The sequence below is a fragment of the Orcinus orca genome, chromosome 3 (assembly GCF_937001465.1).
Source record: "Orcinus orca chromosome 3, mOrcOrc1.1, whole genome shotgun sequence".
In the NCBI taxonomy this organism is placed as follows: Eukaryota; Metazoa; Chordata; class Mammalia; order Artiodactyla; family Delphinidae; genus Orcinus; species Orcinus orca.
Window position 1 is genome coordinate 26426970 of NC_064561.1, and position 20408 is coordinate 26447377.

General features: G+C 51.1%; 1 protein-coding gene across 1 annotated transcript in view; it reads right to left on the minus strand.

Annotated features, from left to right (window-relative positions):
• Nucleotides 1-2786: 2786 nt before the first annotated feature.
• ERGIC1 (endoplasmic reticulum-golgi intermediate compartment 1) overlaps nucleotides 2787-20408 on the minus strand; it is a 106651-nt gene continuing 89029 nt past the window's right edge. The window contains exons 8-10 of the mRNA XM_004272005.4: nucleotides 18414-18514; nucleotides 15776-15898; nucleotides 2787-4699 (exon numbers count right to left, since the gene is read on the minus strand). Of these exons, the coding sequence (XP_004272053.1) occupies nucleotides 4592-4699; nucleotides 15776-15898; nucleotides 18414-18514 (332 nt within the window). The 3' untranslated portion in view covers nucleotides 2787-4591. The remainder of the gene's footprint in view (nucleotides 4700-15775; nucleotides 15899-18413; nucleotides 18515-20408) is intronic.

The window sequence follows — 20408 nt, forward strand, 5'->3', positions numbered from 1 at the left end:
TTTAAAAGGAAGAAAACAGAAAACGACAGTACCCTCACTACTTTCAATTCCCACCCACCCCCTTTTTTTTGGGGGGGTAGGGGGGTCGGTTTAGCCTTTTGACAGAGATGTCTGTGGCGAGTAAGCCAGAACCATACAATTCTCCATAACCCTGGAGTCAGGCGTACGTGGGTTTGAATTCCAGCTTCACCGCGTGCTAGCTCTGTGACTAAGTTACTTAAATCTCTGTTTTCTTCTTCCTAAAAACGAGGTAACAGCCACCTTGTAGGATTGCTGTGAGGATTAAAAAAGACAAGACCTGAACAAGCACTCCTTGCCTGGCACGTGGAGAATGCCTAACTCTTGGTAGCTATTAATACCAGAGTTGAGATAAAAATAAGTTATTTTGGTCAGAATAAAGTGCATGACCTCATCACCACAAAACTGACAGAAGACAACTGCTGGGGGGCAGGGGAGGGGAGGGTCTTGGGTGAATGTTCTCCACACAGGCCCCCTCACATTTCTGGACCGCGACATCTACCTGCTGGAGCAGCTAAGGAACCAGCTTCTTAAAAAGGGATCAGGACCGCCAGTGCCCTGGCACATTGAGAAAATGTGTACCTTTGTTTCGGGCAAGAACAAAAGCAAATTTGTGACTTTTAGTTATAAAAACTATACAGCTGCCACTCATGAGCCGCACTGCCACACCCCACTTCTTCCCAAGGTTCACAGCCCCACCTCGACCCCAAGCAGTGTGAGCTCAGCATGTGAGGGTCGCTCCTCACCGAAGCACCTCTCCGACTTCACCTCTTCTGCAGCTGCAACACCTCCCCAGGAGAAGCCTTTTCTGCCTGAACCACCACAGCCCCCAAACCGTCACCTACACCTCTCTGGGTTTGCACCATGAGCCCTGATTGAGAAATCTTCTTGCACGAAAACACGATAGTCTGCACTTGGTTAGGTAACTGAAAGAACTGGTTCAAGGGAGAAATCATAAAAATGACACACATATACCTTAAAGGTTTTACATCAACTTAAAACACATTGGTCCGGGACTTCCCTGGTGGTCCAGCGGTCAAGACTGCGCTCCCAGTGTAACAGGGAAGAGCCAATTTTGACTCCATGTTGGATCTGTTTCTTTGACTTTAGGCTTTGCTTTTCGTTGCTTTTATTATAATCATACATAATGGCCTGCCTCAGGGAACCCTACCCACCTGTGAATGGCTGCAAGAAAGAAGAAACAAACACATCCCCTCCCGGAGGCCTGCCACTCCAGGAGATGTTTTGCAAGACTGATGGCCCTTTTACTTTACTTCCTCCTCGCCTCTCCTTCTCTATGTACCTTTTTACTTTACTTCCCTCTCTGATTCTATAAAAGAAACTGGCATCCAGACCCCAGTAAGATGGTTTTTGGGGGGACTCTAGTCCACCATCTTTTCGGTCCTGGCTGGCTTTCTGAATAAAGTTGTATTCCTTGCCTCAACACGTTGTCTCCCTATTTATTGGCCTGTCGTGCGGCGAGCAGAGCGAGCTTGGACTCGGTAACACCAATGCAGGCGGCCCAGGTTCTATCCCTGGTCAGGGAACTAGATCCCGCATGCAGCAACAAACATCCCTCGTGCCACAACGAAGACCGGTGCAGCCAAATAAATAAATAAATATTAAAAAAGAAAAAGAAAAAAAAAAAACCCCAAAAATCCCACATTACCCCATCTTTTGACCCTGAGCAAGGCTTTTCATTGAGAAAACTCTGCTGGAGTTCTTCATCTTCCTTACATAAACTATGTCCTTACATAAACCAACCGCAGGGCTCCAGGTTTCTCGTTTTCTTTAACATGGAGTGAGAACTTACTTTCAATGTGAATGCAGAATCCTCAAGGACTCCCCCACCCCAACTCTTTTCAGTTGCCTATTCACATTGAATTCGTGGGGGTTTTTTGGGCGGGGGTAGGGGCTGAGTATCCCCTGCAGTGGAAGCGCAGAGTCCTAACCACTGGACTGCCAGGGAATTCCCTGAATTCGGTAGCATTTTGAGGAGGGCGTGGCAACTCACCTTTATCGGGTCTCTCCAAAGTATTCAACTTAGTTTTACTAGACTCTTTGACTACCGGTGGGCATATGCTCTCCATCACTAGCTTTGAGTGTCACAGTAATTCAAGTATCGCACAGAACGTTAAAGAGAGAATGGGGAAGGTCAGTGAAGAGTTTCTCGCAGACTGGTTCGCTCTCACATTCATCTCTGACGTGTTTATTATCCACGTCCGTGGTGTTCCAGTGAAGGCCTTGAAGGACTGGGCAAATGTACATGGAAGTCCCTTTCTCACAGCTGATGGTGGATCTCCCTTATTCTATTTGGGAAAACCTATGCGGAACAACTACCATTTTTGAAAATTTACTATGTACCGCTTTCCTGCGTACATGAGCTTGTTCTGATCCAGTATAACTTATTTGCACCCATTACAGATTTAATTTCTGCAACAGCACCATGAGGTTAAGGACCTGGCCTGAGGCTACACAACTGGAAAGCGAGCAGATCAAGTTAACACAAGGTTGTAAATCAACTATACTTCAATAAAATAAATGAAAAAGAAAAAAGCAAGTAGCAGATCAGGGGACATTCTGTAGGGATTCAATAAAGGAAGGACTGAATCCAAGGGGTCCTGACTTTCTGATCATGCTAACAGATCTTCTCCGCATTTCCCAGTTTCTCTCCTCTAGAATGAAATTCTCCTCTAGAATGTTCTGACTGTGATCCCAACCTCCGGGCTACCCAGCCACAATCAAGTCGAAAGCAACACACAGCAATATTTCTGAAAATCAGCCTTTTAATCTATTTGAACCCGATGAGTGGAGAAAGAACTAACATTTTTTTCCCTTGAGATTTTGTTTATAAGAATAATGGGTCAGAGGTGTCTCTTCCATAGGAAACTGACATCCCCTATGTCCTCAAGAGTTGTTTTTTTTTTAAATGCATAAACATGGGATTTCAATTCACTTGCATGCCATTTCCCCACCCTGCCCTGCCCACCCTCTACAGCCACACGTATTCACACACCCAAGGGGCTCCTTTCTGTAACTGGGGAAGAGAATGCAAAAAAAAAAAAAAAAAAAAATCCATCTGAGTGGCCACAGATACCAGAAATACCCAAATGCAGTTTACACTCACATTCATCAACTCATATGCAAAAGGGGAAGCTTTTCTAATTGGAATCTAGAGTCAAAAATTACAAACGGCAGAGACTTGAACCATCCAGAGATAATTTAAAAAAGCCTTCCACTCCCCTTAATTACACGCCCCTTAATTACAAAAGTATGCAAACAATCTTGATATAAATGGAAAACAGGTGGACGACTCTCTCCCTGGGAAGTGGGGGGCATACCTAAAATTCCCTGGGTGTAATTCATGCCTGGACCATTGCCTCTTCCTTTCAGGACTAAAGGGGAAGGATAGCGGGGGAGCAGTGGGGTAGGGACCCACCCAAGAGCAAGGGAGGAAACAGTGGAGCTGCCCCAGGAACCAGGACCGAGTTAGTGTGTGGCCAGCCAGTGGGGAGCTTGGTGGGGCAAGTGGGCCACATCTGGGTTGCAGAGAGGTCCAAGAGCTATACAGCCTTGGGAGCCCCGAGGGTGGACATGCTAAGATGGGAGAAGGGCTGGTCTGCTTTGCTTCCCCCACCTAAGGCCTTGGGACCGACGGCAAGCCGCCTGGGAGAGGCTGAGACATGATTATCTTAGGGTCGCGGAAAAGGATGCTTCCCATCTGGACATAAGTGCACAAACCATGTCTGGCTCTCCAAGGATGACTTCCCAGTCACAGCCAGCCCCTCCACCAAGCCATGCTGTGGCCACACAGCACGGGGGCTGAGGCACATTGGCAGGGGGTTCAGAGGAACAAGATGAAGAGAGAAAGGAAGGGGAACTCGCCAGGCACCCAGGGACCAGTGGGCAGACTTGAGTCTACACAGCTGCTGCCCAACAACTGGGCATCTGCTTCTGGGGAAGAAAAGAAAGGGGTGAGGGTGAGGGCCTTGAGGCCTGGGCTCTAGGTCGGGCAGGAAGGGATGGAGCAGAAGCAAGGGCTCCATCCACAGGGCCACGTATCAGGGGCTTGCCTGGGAAGTAGCATTCTTTGTTGAAGGCGTCAGGTGGGAGGTACCTTTGGGCAGCCTGGTCCAAAGCCCAGAGCCCAGGTCTGCAGGCTGGCTGCCCAGGGGAGAAACCAAGTGATTAGTGGGACCAAACAGTGGGGAGATTGTCAAAGCCTGGCTGAGAGCTGGTCGACATAGATTCCGAGCTGCTCGCCCAACGGGGAAAGGACTGCAGTTTTCCCAGGAGTGGTCTCCAGCATTCCCGAACCTTCCCTGCCTGACTCTGGTGTTGGGGCTCCTCAGGGAAAGAAAGGGGCACCCAGACTTCAGGCAGTGTAATTCATCTACAGTTAAACATGGGGAAAAGAGGTAGCTGCGAACCCGTGAGCCACCCCCTCCCTCCCCTCACCCCCACTTTGGGACGCAGACAGATCCTGGGCCAGATAGAGGGCAGGAGGAGACGGGGCGCTGGAGACAGGGCTGGCGGTCTCCCTGGGTCCTCGGCCGTCGGGCCAGGCGGGTCGTCAATGCATCTTGCCCAGCTGGATCTTCTTCCAGGCCTCCGAGGCCGTGAAGATACACGAGTCCAGAATGCCGGCAACAGTGAAGGTCCCGCCGATGATGGCACAGATCTGAAAGGGGTGAGGGGAGGTCAGAGGTCAGCACTGGAGGGAGCACCAGGCCAGACCCCTCCCAAACCACGAGATGATGAGCTCAGCAAGTGCAGACGCTCTGCCCCATTAGGCCCATCACGTGGTAACCAACAGGGGCTGGAACATACTCTGGGCTCAAAAACTCCACTTGTTGGATGTTGAATGAAATAATAATAAAAGTAACCATTATCAGCTCCTTTCGTTCCCATATTAACCTTCTGAAAGGAGGGGGATTATTAGACCCATTTCAGAGGTGAGGAAACTGAGGCTTAAACAGGTAACTACGTTCGCATAATAAGTAGCAGAACTGTGACTCGAACTTGGGCATGTCTTTGATTCTGGAGCCTGTGGTCTTAACTTCTACTCTAAATGTATCAGATATTTACAATCCCATTTGCAGATGAAGGAACGGAAGTTTAGAAAGGCAGTGCCACTGGCCCAAGGTCATACAGCTAAGAAGTGGCAAAACCGGGACTTGAACCTGGGTCTGACAGGTCCAGGACCAGTGCTGCCAGTGACTGAGTAACATCTGGGGTGGGCTGAATAGGCAGCGCTGGCCTGGATGGGCTGGAGTGAGAAACGAATCTCCTCTCACCCTCAGAAGCTTGTACTGTATCAGCGGGATGGGTAGTAATCAATCTTACTGATAAATGCAAAATTACAACAAAGGCAAGTGCTACAGAGGAGAGAGGGGCCTATGTTGCTACCAGAAATCTTGTATCGGGGCACAGCTTCTTACGGCCCTATTTACTTTGGGGACCAGATAATTCTTTGTTGTCAGAACTGTCCTGTACTCTGAAGAACGGTGAGCGGTATCCTGGGCCTCCACCCATGAGACGCCAGTACTACCTTCTCTTCCCTGCTGTGACAACTGAAATGACACATTGTCTCCAAACATTGTCAGATGTCCCCTGGAGGTCAAAACTGCCCGATTAAGAACTGCTGTTGTACGGGGATGGTCATGAATGTCACCTGTATGCCTGTACTTCCTCACTTCCTGCCACATGATAATATAAGAACTACAACAAGAGACAGCACTTACACAGCACCTTTCTGTGCCAGGCACGCTTTGAAATGCTCACGCCTCTCACCTCGCTGAATCCCCAGGCCAACCCTAGGAGGGAGGTACTATTCTTATAACTATATTACAGCCAGGGAAACTGAGGCACAGGGACACTCAGTCACTCATCCAATGCCATGGTAATTAGTGGCTGAACTGGAGTTCAAAACTCTCAACATGGCCCTTTGCTGCTTCCCAGGCATGAAACAGCCTACCTAACGAATTATTCACTTTGCTTTGAAGTTGTCAGGACTCCACTTGTGATGTGTCAACATAATGCTATGTCTTCCTCAAAATTTTCTGGCATATCTACGAGTTGCCTTCTGGCACCATCAAAGAACCAAAGTGCATAAAAGGTTTGCAAGGAAACTTTAAATGTACTTTTCCCCTAAAGACACACTTTATGTCGTTTATAAAAATGAATACCACCCACCAGAGGAAGGCACCTCTTCTCTCATGTACCCATGGGCCCAGAGAGGGAAGCAGTCTGTCCAAGGTCACACAGCAAGTGTGGGGCAGAGCCAAGTCTGTCTGCCCCCAGAGCTCTCACTCTTTCTCCCTTGCCACATTTAAAGGGCACTTAAATGACCACAGGTCTCAGAAGAAGCCAATCTGGGCAGCCCTGGAGGGCCCCTGAGGCCGCCCTGCAGGTCCCATGGGAGGACTCTGGGAGACAGCAGTGCCATACTGGGTCCTCTGGTGCCAAGCGAACAGGCCAGGAGACACAGCAGAGGCAAGAGGGAAGTGTGAATCGAACCGGCGTTTATTTTTAAAATTATATTTCCAAGAGATGAGCTAAGCGGAGGCCTGTGAGGCCCCAGACAGACAGAGCAGGTCTGTACGGATAGGCTGTAAGTAGAGCAGCTGGCATTCCAGTAATAACAGCCCAAGAAACCAGAGCAACCCCCCAGGGAGAGAGGAGGATGGGGGGCGCTGGGGGGATTATTATGAAGTGTTTTCAGTGGGCAAGGCCTCTCCCCGCCGGCCTCAGAGCATGACGCAGGGCTACTTTTCAAGGAGGATGACGGCAGGGGAGCCGGGTTATTTTGGTGGAGTGGATCAGATGATGGGCAATTTTATACCGCAAAACGCTTTTAGAGCTTGGATCAGAGGATAGGAAAATGTGACTTAAGTGCAGTGGAGCAAATAATAAAAAAATAAAAAATAACCACACACACACATCCGTATTCATCTACGCGCTTTGGAACCTGCGTGTGCCTATGATTCACACACACCTGGCACCCAGACTGAAGCCTCCGTTCACCGGGCAGGCCTGGAACAGAAGGAGACATGACACATTCATTGAGCTACATGAGAAAACACAGAGCTGTGGGGAAACTGAGGCCCTGGGAGCATTCAAGCCGCCAGGCAGCTGACCCTGTCTGAGTTACTTACAGGGTGCCTAAGGCTAAGGGGCTCTTCAGGAAGCTACCGTGTCTACTGACATCACCCAATGCAGCTGTATGTCCTCCATTATTGTACGTCTATTCAAGGTGCTGGTCAATGGAGGAGGGGGAATTCTGGCATATTCAGTGGGGCAGTGGAGGACTCCTCAAAAGCTGAGAGAAATCTAGCAGCCCGCCTGATGCTGCCATGGCCCCATTTTCATTATTTTGCCTTTGGCCTGCCTGACCTGCTCCCATCTGCAGGTGGTGACTGGTGTGAGGTGAAGCAGGGGTCGTGAGGAGAGGGTCCTGGGGTGCTCCCAGGCTGTGGCGTGCCCTGGATTTTGACAGATGGTAGCCACAGAAACCCCCAGCACCAGGAGGCTGCCACATCTGGACTCATCCCAGAAGGTGGTCAGTTGTGGCCATCCCTTATCCCGAGAAGGTCACGGTTTCTACATTCTGAAACGCAAGGAAATAAATGTAGCCACAAGGTTGCACCAGAGGGTATGTCTGTCTTTGGACTCAGGCTCTACCTTGGTGGTGGCGAGATCACAGGCTTCACCACATTTGGCTGACGGTTGGGGGTGGGGGGCGGGGAATGACCAACCACGGATGTTAGGAGGCTGACAGGGATCTTGAGAAGAGATAAAGAAAGGCCTGGTGGGGGCTTCTCTGGTGGAGCAGTGGTTGAGAGTCCGCCTGCCGATGCAGGGGACGCGGGCTCGTGCCCCAGTCCGGGAAGATCCCACATGCCGCGGAGCGGTTGGGCCCGTGAGCCATGGCCGCTGAGCCTACGCGTCCGGAGCCTGTGCTCCGCAATGGGAGAGGCCACAACAGTGAGAGGCCCGCGTACCACCAAAAAAAAAAAAAGAAAGGCCTGGTGGAAGGGAGGATGGTGACTTGGCATCTCCCTGGCCTGGGAGGATAGGGCCCAAGATGAATATAAATGAATAAAAAGGAAAACGAAGCAAATCATGCCCACGACACTTAGTTCCCTTGCATGTTGCTGTGCACGCAGAAGAGCTAGGAGAACCGGGCCTCCATGGTGTGCAGAGGCCAGGAGGCGTGAACCTCCTCAGGGTGCATGGCCAAGGTGGGGTGTGAAGACTGGGGAGCCCTCAGTGTCCTTCCTGGCTGTGGCAGCAGAAAGAGCTTGGAATTCAGAAGCCGAGTCGTGGCTGTCGCTTTCTAACTCCGGACTTGGGAGAGCCTTCCTGGGCCTCAGTTATTTGATCTGCAAAATGGGAAAACTGTCCCTACTTTGCCAACTGTCATACTGCAGGCAATGCCTCTGGAGTGCCTAGCACTTAGTACGTGTTTAGTAAATGGTACCTAATCTCATCTTCCAGGTGACTGGAAGGCTCCAACCTTCTTGCTAAGACCTGAGATTTTCTAAACCTCTCTGAGACCCACTCTAAGAAGAACAATGGGTAAAAATATCACTTATTCCCCAGAGCAGGCCTTTGGGTCTCAATTTCCATTCTCTACCTGGCTCCTTAAGCAGAGGACAAGCCATTCATGGAAGGACAGGATGGCAAGGGTGTCCCAGGCACCACAGGCAGATTCTTTTCAGCTGCTCAGGTCCCAAGCCCTCCGAGGGTCCATTCTACAGAGGGAGTAGCTGAGGCCCAGACACATGGGTTTGTCATAAGAACATCCCTGGGGGCAAAGCACCTCGGGCCAGAGGTTGTTTCCAGTCTTCGGCCAGGCAGGGAGCGACCCCTCACCCCCAGTCCCCTACCCCAACCCTACTGCTTAAAGCTCGCTTTCTCGACTGCCCCGGGGAGAGAGAAGAAAGCGGAAGAGACCGACCCACAGCAGGCTCAGGACATGTTCACTGAGTAAAGGAGTGTGTGTGTGCACGAGTGAGAACCGATAAAAGAGTCGGTGAGGGAGTGAGGGAGTGAGTGAACGAAGGAACGTCCTAGAAAAGGAGCAGAAGAATTCCACGCCCCAGGCAGGGGGCAAAGGTGACTCACACAAAGGGTGTCAGCCCAGGAGCTGGGGGTGTGGAGGTGACTCAGGATGCTGGGCCCACTTCCATGGCTCCCTGAGCCTCAGTTCCCTAACTTTTACAAACGGGAAGGCTAATCCTCACCCCTCAGGACTGCCCTGGGATTGCCCGTGTTACACATACACCCTTAAATGCCTGTTCCCTTGGTCCCTTGCTGCTGCTACGCTCTTGCATCTCCCAGCTTTGAGGCAGGGGGACAACTTCCGGGGGAGAGGGTGGAGGACGGGAGAGCGGGGCCGCTGAGCCAGGAGGGGCCATCACAGCCGGGACCTGCAACCCTACTCTGGTCAGCAGCCCCCGCTCCAGAAATGAAGACAAGGACCATTTGCTATGCGGGCCCCAGTGAGTCGGGGCGAAGCACATTACTTTGCTCTCATCAGAAGTCATCAATAATGCCCCTCTGTTCTTACGGTGAGGCTTCCTCCCTGCGGCTCCCCCAGCTTCCCGACCTTCCACTGTGGGGAGAATGAAGTCAGCTCGTCTACCTTGAAAGGAAGGTGTGTGTGTGCTCCCCTGACATTTTAATCACGGCTCTTGATTCCTTATAATACGGAGAGGACAAGTTCCAACCACAACAGCTGGAGGACTGAATCCCTCTGTGTTCCACCAGGCTCTGGAGTAAACATTCCTGGGGGCGGATACCAGCTCTGCGACCCTGGCCGGGAAAACCAGTTGACCTCTCAGAGCCTCAGTTTCTCTCATCTGTGAAATGGGGTCCACGATGAGGCCCTGTCTAGCTGCCGGATGTACCACCGTTAAGTGCCCGGGCACTGCTCGCTCACTCTACTCGTCCACTCGGCCTTGCTTGAAAAGCTTGTGCAAAACGCACAGTGTGAGGAAATAAATAATGAATCGGAGTCCCATCAGATGCCGGTGGCGGCAGACAGGCTGGAGCCTCGGATGAGAACACCGGGGCTGCGGCTGGGCAGAGGTGGAGGCTGTCGTGGAAGGGAAGCTGATGACTGGGCCTGGGAGAGGTGGGGAGGTGGGGAGGAGAGGGTGTGGGGGTCTCCAGTCAGTGGTGTCACGCCCGCCAGACTGCCCGCTTGCACCCTTTAGTCCAGGAGCCTGGGGGCGGGGGCGGGGGAGAGCGGAGGTCCTTCCCTGCCATTTTTACAGTGGCTGCAGCCGCAAAATACCCACCGCCCCCTCTGAAAAAACCACCTCGGGGCAGCACCTACTATGTGCCAGGCCTGAGATAGCACTTCCTTCCGCCTCCTCATTCATTCTTCGTGAGTAGTAGGGCAAATGGGGTGCGCTCCATTTCACAGGTGAGGAAACAGGCTCAGAGAGGGACCCACTTGTCGAAGGTCACACAGCTACCAAGGAGGCAAGGGTGACGAGCATCCAGGTCTGGGAGGCTGCCAAGGGCCTGCTTTCTCCTGTTCCTCCACCTGCTTCTCTCCCACCTGAAGGCTCCCCTCCGTTCCCATCTGCATGCCTGGATGGCTTCTTTATATTTTGTTTTCTCGGCTCTCTTCAGTCTTACGTATCAAATGTCCTAAAGGTAAGGGGTCTCCCTCAGGGAAGTTTATGAAGTAAGACGCTGTGTGGCTGTAAAAATAAGTGTAGTTTATAAAATGGAGCCCATGCCTTTCTAATGTTCCTTATTCTTCTCAGAACCTGCCCTAGAAAAGAGTACCAGCAGTTCCTGTTCCAACTGTGATATCGGTGTTCAGACTCAGTTGGAGCAATCAGTCCCTGGTACACAACCTTCTGGAAGAACTAGCTTTGCTCAAACGTCCGGAAGGACCAGAATGGAAGTGTTTTTTTTACATACACATTTCCAGGCCTGAATAACAGGGCAGCTAATTTGGGTTCTGTTCTGCTCCTCAGATAATAGAAACTGTCTTGTGGGGAGTGGACCAAGGTGTACACCCTCCATGTGTCTGCTCACTGTTTCACACCCACTTATCACCTGCCCGGGCTATGCCAGGTCTGGGGAACAGAGGTGACTGAGAGCCAGCCCTCCCTCCTGGCGCTCACAGCCCTGGGAAGAGAGACACACCGAGGAAAGCCCAAGTAGGAGAGAATGGAGGGTCTGGAGCGGCTGATGTATCAGTCCAGCTACCAAGCTGGTTTTTCCCAACTCACACAGCCTCAGACGTAAAACCTTCTCAGTTTTAAGTTTGTCTTCTTTCAGTTTTTTTGTTTTTGTTTTTAACCATCCTATGTGCCCCCCACTCCACACACCTGCTGCCTTTTGTCAATGGAAAATCTTTGCAGGTGCCCAAACAGATGAGTGAAAGGTAACCAGATAAGGGCAGGAAAACCTGTGCACCACCAGCCAACCAGTCTTAGATGGACAGTTTGCTTTTTTTATGGTTTGCATGGGCGTGACTGCGATTTTATCATACATGCTCATAATATTGCCTTGTTTCCTGCTATAATATTTCTTCTTGATTCCCAGGACAGAAGTCACTGTATCAAATGATCCTGGTGTTCTATCAAGGGCTCCATGGCTTCTGGGGGCTCTGTTGTTGGAACATCCTTGAGAGCCTTTGTTTTGGAAAATGAAGGCTCCCAAGCTGGTGATGGGAGGATGCGGCAGAGGCAAGTCTGGGGCTCAAGTCTCAGCCCTGACTTTCTTGGCTGTGAGATCTTGGAAGAGTTTCTTTACCTCTCTGGGCCTCAATTAATTCATATCTAAAACAGGAATGATATCATCTACCTTGGAGGGTTCCTGGGAGGGTTAAAGGAGAGGACTGTAAGATTACCTGGCACCTAGTAGATGCTTAATAAGTGCAGCTATATGATCACTTCTTTAAGCAGCTATCCCTTGTATATTTCTAAGCACCTACATCCAGGCCAAGTCCTGTGCCGGACGCTAGGGACACAGAGGTGAGTCAGGCCTGGAGCTCATCATAATCAGGCCTGGCAACTATGAAATGCAATCTAAACTTTGGGGGATTATTTCACTGGCAAGGAGCACCTCGAGGGCAGGGGTGATGTTTAACTCAGCTATCCCTGTTATCCAAAGGGGCCATGTCATCATCACCAGCTGCTACTTTTTCGCAGACAAAAAATGCCATGGCCATACTGACCCAATTTGGTACTTGGTGACTTCTGGTTGCTCCCCCCAAATAGAATAAAACACACACAAGGAAAGTGATGTGACACCTCCAAAGCCACCCGATCTGTCACCACCACCCACTTGAAGGCCATCTCCAAAAAGGGGCTTCAGCAAGTGGCAGGGGTAGGGGACAAATGTGCATGTGTGGGAGTGGGCACTTTGAAAGGGATCCCTTTCATGTTGTTAAACACCAACTGTTTTATTCTCTCAGTGGTGGAATTTTCTGGAACAGCACAAAGTGGAGGTCTGAGCAAGGTGCCCTGGGTGTCCAGAGAGGAGCCCGGGCAGCCTGCTGGAGGCTTCCAGGAGGAGGGCGTCCCCTCTGTTCAGGCAGGGCATGAAAAAAAGGTCCTTTCCAGACCATAAGAGCCTGGAAGGGGCAACCCCGACTAAGCCAGGTACTTGTTACTTAGAATGCCTCTGCCCTCCACACCCACTCCCCCGCCCCTGGCTGCACCCACCCCTCATTCCAGCCCACCCACAGCTGCCGCCGCAGCCCTGTGGCCGCCACATGACAACATCCTGGCCTAAGCCCCCTCTTCAGCAGCCCCTCTGAGGAGCTATTTGCAGAGGCCCCCAATGCACACAAGTGTTTGATTTCATAAAGAGAGAAAGAGAAGTCACAGCAGGTGCCTCCACTTCCATGCCACCTCCACCCTGCCTGGCGAGGGCTCCCGGGGGTCTTTGTGCTTGTGTGTCTGTGTGCGAGCGTCATCCCCACATCTGCCGCCCTGTGACAAAGGTCTCTGAAGCTCCACAATGACGCCATCTGCCAGGGACAGCCGGCTGGCTCACTCTGGGCTGACCCCATGGTTGTCGTGGCAACCAAAATGGCAGCATGGGGCCTTCAGAAAAACCACCAGGCTAATGATGTCAGGAGGTTCCCAGCAGCACGGCCCCCACTCAGGTAGAGGTGGGCAGGGCTGGGGTGCAGGAGGGGCTGGTGGCCAAAGGGAGGAGGAGAAGGCCTCTGGGTGATGCAGGACGAGCTCCTCCCCTGGGGTTTTTGGGACCTCCAGCTCTCAGAATTCCTTCCCCATTGAAAGAAGCCACATGGCCTTCACAAGACACGCTATGTCGGGCACCCTGGCATGTACTATTCCCTTTGCTAAGACCCTCTCTCCCTCACTCACCAGTCTAAAAAATGTCTCCTCACCCTTCAAGACCCATCTTGGGGTTTCCTTCTCTGAACCTTCCAAACAGAAGGGAGTCTGCCAGTGGGGTACCTGGTGCACAGCTCCATCGGAGCCCCGCTGGATGGGACTGCAGTTCTGTGTGCTCGCCCATCTCCCCCACCAGCCGGGGAGCAGCTTAAGAGCAGGGATTGCATCTAACTTGCTATCCCTGCTGCAAAGCGCAGGGCCTGGCGCATGGTAAAGTTTAGCAAACATTTAGCAAATAAATGAAGTCGCTTCATTTCTCAGCCACTTACCAAGGGATCTCAACACTCAGAGCCTCAGCTGTCTGGAATGCAGGGGAAACAGGAAGGGGGCCATGAAGATCCTTCCTGACCCTACAGTGAGGTGTGGGCACAGGGGTTTCTCTGCCACCATCAAGGCTGCAGACCCCAGGGCCTCTGAGATGCAGACCACGCCCACACAGAGGTACCTCCTTGTGTCTTCGCTTCTGTCCAATTCTGGGTATGCAGTAAGAGTACTGGCTGAGAATCGGCCCCAAGACCCACTTAGTGTGCTACCCTGTGGGGCTTTGGGTAGAATCACTTGCTCACAGATGCCCTGATCTGGAGCCAAAGGGTTAACAGGTATCCCTCCAAAGTGGCTAACCCTATTTACACCAGAGAGTATACACAGGTCCCCTTGCTTTGCATCCTCCCAATCTTTACAGTGGCAGGTCTTTAATTTCTGCCAATCTGATAGGATTGAATTGGGTTGTTTTGAATCTCATTCCTCCAATTTCTAGTAAACTTGGGCGTCTTTCCACTGCCAGTGTGGTCTCTTCTGTCAATGGTCAAGTCCTTACCTATTTTTTTTGGGGTCACTTTTTCTTACTGATTTGTAGAAATTTTTTTTTTTTAAACGTATAAATTCTGAAGCATACTTCTTCCTTATATGTGTGGCAAATATCTTCTCCCAATCTGTGTCTGGTGTTTTAGCTTTATGTTAGGTGCCCTTGGTAGACCAGAAGTTTCAAATTTTTATGGAGTCAGAGAACAGTAAAAGGCCGTTTAGAGGCTCATATAAGCATCAAATTTTGACACCCTTTGTATCCACATGGCTTTCTATAATTTCAGAGCTTCCCTTTCGTGCTTTGAGTCCCACGAGGCCCTGGGAGGTAGGAAAAGTGGGGACTGTTATTCCTATTTCATCAGTTATAAGATGGAGACCTTGCAGTGGACATCTGGCCTTTTGGTCGCCTAGCATCCAGTCTTTCCTCTTCTGGTAACTGGCCTCTGATTTTTCTCTTGGGGAACCCCACCCCCTAGTAATCTTTGTCCTTGCAGTCTGGGTGGGGCTGGCCAACTGGAGCACACCATTCATTCTCCGGGCCACAAGGATAGCATGGGACCTGAGCCAGGCCAATGACAGTGCCATTCTATCCAAAACGTGGTGTAGGATTACTGAGAAAGAGGTACTTTCTACTGGTAAATTTTATGTGAAAATGAAGCCAGTACAGAGGAGAGCAGGATGAAGACAGACCTATTCCAGACATTTGTACCTGGATCTAGCCATACCTGAAGCCCATTATCCTTCAAGCCAGCTTGAGGTGGGGTCCTGTCTCTTCTATAACAAGAGTCCTAATACAGACCTAGTCAGAGCAGGAAATGAAAGAGCCAAGACTGGACACCAAATTCTGAATCAAAATTAAAAGTATGAAGAGGTAGAAAAGCAGTTTCTAAATCTAAGAGGGAGGGAAAAATCACCTCATCTCTTCCACCTTCACTGACTCTGGCTTACCGAATTTCTCCAGGCCTCTTGGTTGGAGCAGGGCACTGTGACCTGGCTGTTCTGACCCCAAGGACATTTTCAATGGGAAGCCAGGATAGTACTTGATAGAAACAGTCAGCATCAAAGAAAACTGACATCAGCTTGAAGCTGCCTCACAGAAGATTGGACTTGGGGGAGACAATGGCAAAAAAGAAAAAAGAGAACAGGCAGGAAGGAAAGAAAGGAAAAAACCTGACAGTATCAGCCCGTAGAGTTAGAAAATAGACATGGAAAAAAAATGAGTGAAATCTTCACTGTAAAACTTACACAGAAAAGGATACGCCCTGCTAAGAATAATTTCCATAAAAATAAAAAACCGGAGAAAATCAGGAACATCTCACTGAGCCATATACAGATGGAACTGCTTAAGGAACGAAGTGACTGAGTGGCATTCCCATCTGGAAAAGAGTTTCTTGATGACATGCCATCAATATTGATGTGCTTCTGATGACATTTCTAAACGTCCTAGAGGTCCCAGCCTTGTGTGGACAGGCTGAGCCCCTAGCCCTGTGGGCTGCATCCTGCTTCTCGGAGAACCGGTTGGGGTGCTCACAGCAGGCACCCTGCCCACTCACCGTGGTGATGAACCTGTACAGAGGCTGCCGTCTCTCCGTGTACTTGACCGTGATGGGGCTTAGGTCATAGCGGAACCAGATGGCGGGGATGATGCGGCCAGTGTGGCTGTAGGCGACGTACTCCTGAGGTGCAAGAGCGGACAGGGGTTGGGGATGTGAGACTCAGGCTCAAACCCTGTCGCGTGGGGGATGGGGGGGATGGGTGGCAGAGGGTCCCCAGAAACCCACAAGAACGGGCTCTTCTCCCTCCCTCCCCCTGCAGAGCCAGGCTCCACGGACCCCTCCTCTCACACCCTTCCCCCTAGTAGCTCTGCCATCAGCATCTGGATGGCCACCATTCACTGGGAGCATTTTGGACCCTTTGGACTGCTTGGAAATGGACTGCTTGACCTTGGAAGCAGCACCAGAATCCAAATAGGAGAGCAGAGCTGTCAAAGGACAAGTGTGAGTGGGCTCAGTTTGATGGAAGGCCTATTTCTCCCTTCAACTCCTGGGCCATGCAGAATCCATTTGTTTACTCAGTGATAGTTCACTGAGCACCTCTCCTGTGTGCTGGCCCCTTGCTGGTTGCTGGGGACCCTGAGGAGAGTACGCCCTGCCCCATCCCCAGAGGGACCCACAGTCTGGAGAAGGAGGCATGTAAAAGTATGTGCAATACTGCAGCACCATGAACGAATGGCCCAATCTCCCCAGGGGTGTCTGGACAGCTTGGCAAGGAGGGGACAGTCCTCATGACTTCCTGAGAGGGGTATGCGTGTGTGTGAGTGAGATGTGGGGAGTAAGCTTCTTCAAAGAAGGAACACACAGAACTGGAAAGTCAGAGGGCACAGCCCCACCACAAGCCTTCCTCAGAAGGCACCGGCCGGGACTCCAAGGATGCCAAGGGGCTGAATTAACAGTGCATCCACTTCAGGGTGCTGAAAACCTCTCGGTTAGTCTCATTTGTCCTCAGCAACTGGAGACCAGACTTTAGCCCCAACCCCAAATGCTAAGGCCCAAGCCCTGCAGCTTCTTTAAGGACAACCCTGAAACTTGCCTCCTCTGCTGGACTGCCACTGGCCCCGATGGGTGCAGCCTCACGCGCTCACAGCGCGGGCCAGGGCTGAGGCCGCAGAGGGAGCTGAGCAAGCTGTCCTGGCTGCTGGGCCTTTGCCAAAGCCTCAAGGGAAGGAGCCTTGGGCAAAACAAGATCAGCTTTCCCCAGGGAGAGCTCATGGGGCAGGGTGACTGTCTGGGTCACAGCCCAGAGCTGAGGGACAGAGGAAAATAATAAAAAACAGCGGCAGTAGGTACCATTTGCCAAAGCCTTCTTTGTGGGTTCGGTGGTTTTAAAAACACTGCCCCATCTGACAGCGACCTTATGAGGTGGGCACCGTCCCCATTTTACAAATGAGTAAACTGAGGCACAGAGCGGTTATGTGACTTGTCCCAGGTGACAGAGCTAGTGAGTGACCGAGCCAGGTTTGAAACGGAAGTTTTCTCCACAGCCCACACGCCTTCTGTTCACACTGCCTCCACTTTCTCCCATTTGTCAGATGCTGTCAGCACTTGAGGGTTCCAGTGAGATGCCCTCCAAGGAACAGGACCCCTCTGCCTCGGAGAGATACACCAGAGCATCAGTGTAGGTGGAGCAGAGTAGAGGGACCCCAAGTCACCCAAGAGAGAGTAGCTCCCAGCCTGGCAGACTCGGAGGCCCCTGGTTCAGACTGAACAGGTGATGTGATCAAGAGACCAGGTTTTGGAGCTGGAGGGGAAGCTGGTTCTAATCCCCATTCAGTCATGTTATAGCTCCAGGACCATCTCTCAGTGCCTCAGTGGCCAAATCTGTAAAATGGGGACAATAATAGTCCCAATGTCAGAGCTGCCTTGATGACTGAAAAAGATGGTGGAGGTAGAGAGCTTAGCATAATGTGCAGCCCATGGTAAGTAATCCATAAATGATAGCTACTATTCTTACTATTATTATTATTAGAGCCAAACAATATATCATCTTAAGGGGTCTGGGTGGTCCTGGAACAGAAAAAGAAGGAGAGTCCTGGTGTAAAGGGGTCTATTGGGGGTGCCTCAACCCATGGGCTTCAAGCATTCATGTCCCATGGCAGGGTCATCTCTAGGGAGACTGAGGCTGTCTTGGCTTGAAACCACTGTCTGTCACCCCATTCTGCTGGCTCTGACTGTGCTTTGCTTCCCACCAAGGCCTACCTGCATCTCCGTGAATTTGAGTATTGGGGTCCTGGGACATACCTGTTAACCAACAGCCATCTGGTGTAATTCCAGAGCCTCATGATTCTGGATAACGAGCTTGTGCCCCACGAGCCAGAGCATCCGTTGTGTGCTAACCAATCAGGGTCCCGTGCCTGAATGATCAGGGCCAGATACAGGGCAGTGGAGATGTCTACAAGCCCTAGACCTTTGGGACAGGCCACCTGCCTGCTCTTTCTCCAACAGATCACACCCTATGTCCCGGTTCGATTTCCTCCCCTTGACTCTGAGACTGGCCTCCCATCTTTACCCAGGGCAGATCACCCCTCCAGGAAAGGCCCGTTGAAGGGAATCAGAGGAGATCGCGCCCAGACACTTGTCACCTCGGCTCTCAGCCAGCAGAGGGCGCGATTGCACGCAGCTGCCACCCGTGTACCTTGTTGGCCACCGTGTACTGATAAGAGTACCGCTGCTTGCCACTCTTGTCCTCGTAAACCGTGGGCACGATCTTCAAGATGTAGTCGTGGGAGGCGAGGGCTGCGGGAAGCACACAGCAGCATGAGGCAGGGGGACGGGTACTGCCCGGCCAGCAGCTCGTTTCAACCCTAAACCTGCTTGCCATTGCGGGGTGTGGGGAGGTACTCAGTCTGCACAATTTCACCACCAAACGACCCCTCTTCATTTCTCCCTTTGGGCACCAGGAATCGAAAGACTCCATCGGTCAGGATCTTTTCTCCTGCACTGTATATAATGTTAAATTCTAATAACAACCCTAATGTCCATCCACAGGGCAGCTGCTGAGAAGGGGGGTGTGGAAGAGGCCACTCTCCAAGGGTGTATCATTGAGTGAAAAGAACTAAGTTAGGGACCAGGGTGAATAACATGTTTCCATGTATTGGGGGCAGGGAAGACTCACTCCTCTACCTGTGTGAAGAATGTAGAGAAGAATTTTCTGAAAAGATGCCCAAGAAACTATTAGCGGTTCTAGCCTCTGGTGGGGGGCAGGACAGGAGGCAGGATTTGATAAAGGTCACATTTTGTTGTGCACCCTCTCGTCCTGTTTGAATACTGTTACTTTGGGAAAAAACTGGGTTCAAGTTTTAAAAAAGAATCCACCAACCAGAAAAACTGCACCTATCTATAATGACTGATTAATTTCTTTCCCCATTTTCAATTAATGGGAGATTAGTTCTTCCTCCACCTGGTCCTGTCATATTCCACTGTAACTCTTACCCCTTCCCCACTGGATGGGGGAGACTGCGGAGGGCAGGGACTGAGCCTTACTCATCTCTGTGTCCCTAGAACCCTGCGCAAGGCCTGGTACGAAGTGGACGGTGGCAAATGCTTACTGAATGAATGAATGGATGGAGGGCTGACTGGACAGAGGCATGAATAGAAGAACAGATGAATCAGCTTCTGATAAGCATGAGGTAACCAGAATCAAACACTAGGCTGATAGAATGCTGGCCCGAAGCTGCTATATAGCATCCCGGGAAAGGTGATATTCCCTTGGGCCTTCTGGGATGCTGGGAGAAGCTCACAGACCTCTCTATTGTTGCCTTCTAGAATCTCGGGTCAGGGACCACGCAGCTAAAACAACACAGAAATTCAGGCTGTGGGCTCTAATCCTGGTCTCCTGGCTGAGTCAGTCCTGAGTCTTTGGACTCTTCTTCTGTGAAAGGGTAGGGGACGTAGACGGTGTTCACAGCCTCTTCCTGCCAACACTGCGTTTTGGTAAGGAAAGGGTGGTGTTTCTTGAACCCTCTTGAGACCTGACTCCTCTAAAAACCTGGGAAAAGTCCTGCAGCCTCAGGGCTAAGCCCATGAAGACCCCAACATCCCTCTGCTCAACCCCACCGGTGCTCAGATTTCAGGAGTACTAGGGCCACCCAGGATTTAAAAGGCAGACACCCGGGCCTCACCCCAAGGGTTCTGTTCAGTGGGTCTGGGGTGGGGCTCAGAATCTGTATTTTAAGCCAGGAGCACAGAGACCACACTTGAAATACGGAGTTCCAAATGCCCACGGCCCCGCGTTAAAAACCTGAAGGAACGAGAGAGTGAACGCCTTATGAAAATCACACCTGTAATAGTTCTGTTCAAATCTGTAAAACACACAGATGATCGTAAAGAAAAAAGATATCACCCACAAAGCCACCCTCCACAGAATATCGGAGATTCGCATTCTCACGTAGACACTGCTAGACTTCTATTTATACTTATATTTCTATTTCCCTAAACATAAATATAAAATTGGATCGTACTGAACCTTCTTCTGAGAACTGAACACCATGGACGCTGTTTCAGGTCTAAGGTACAGCGTAAGATCTACGGCATTGGTTTTATCCATCGCCACATCCCCTCGCACAGTGCCTGGCACACAGCAGGTGCTCAATAGCTGCTTGCTGCCTGAACACCAGCGAGGTTCTGACAC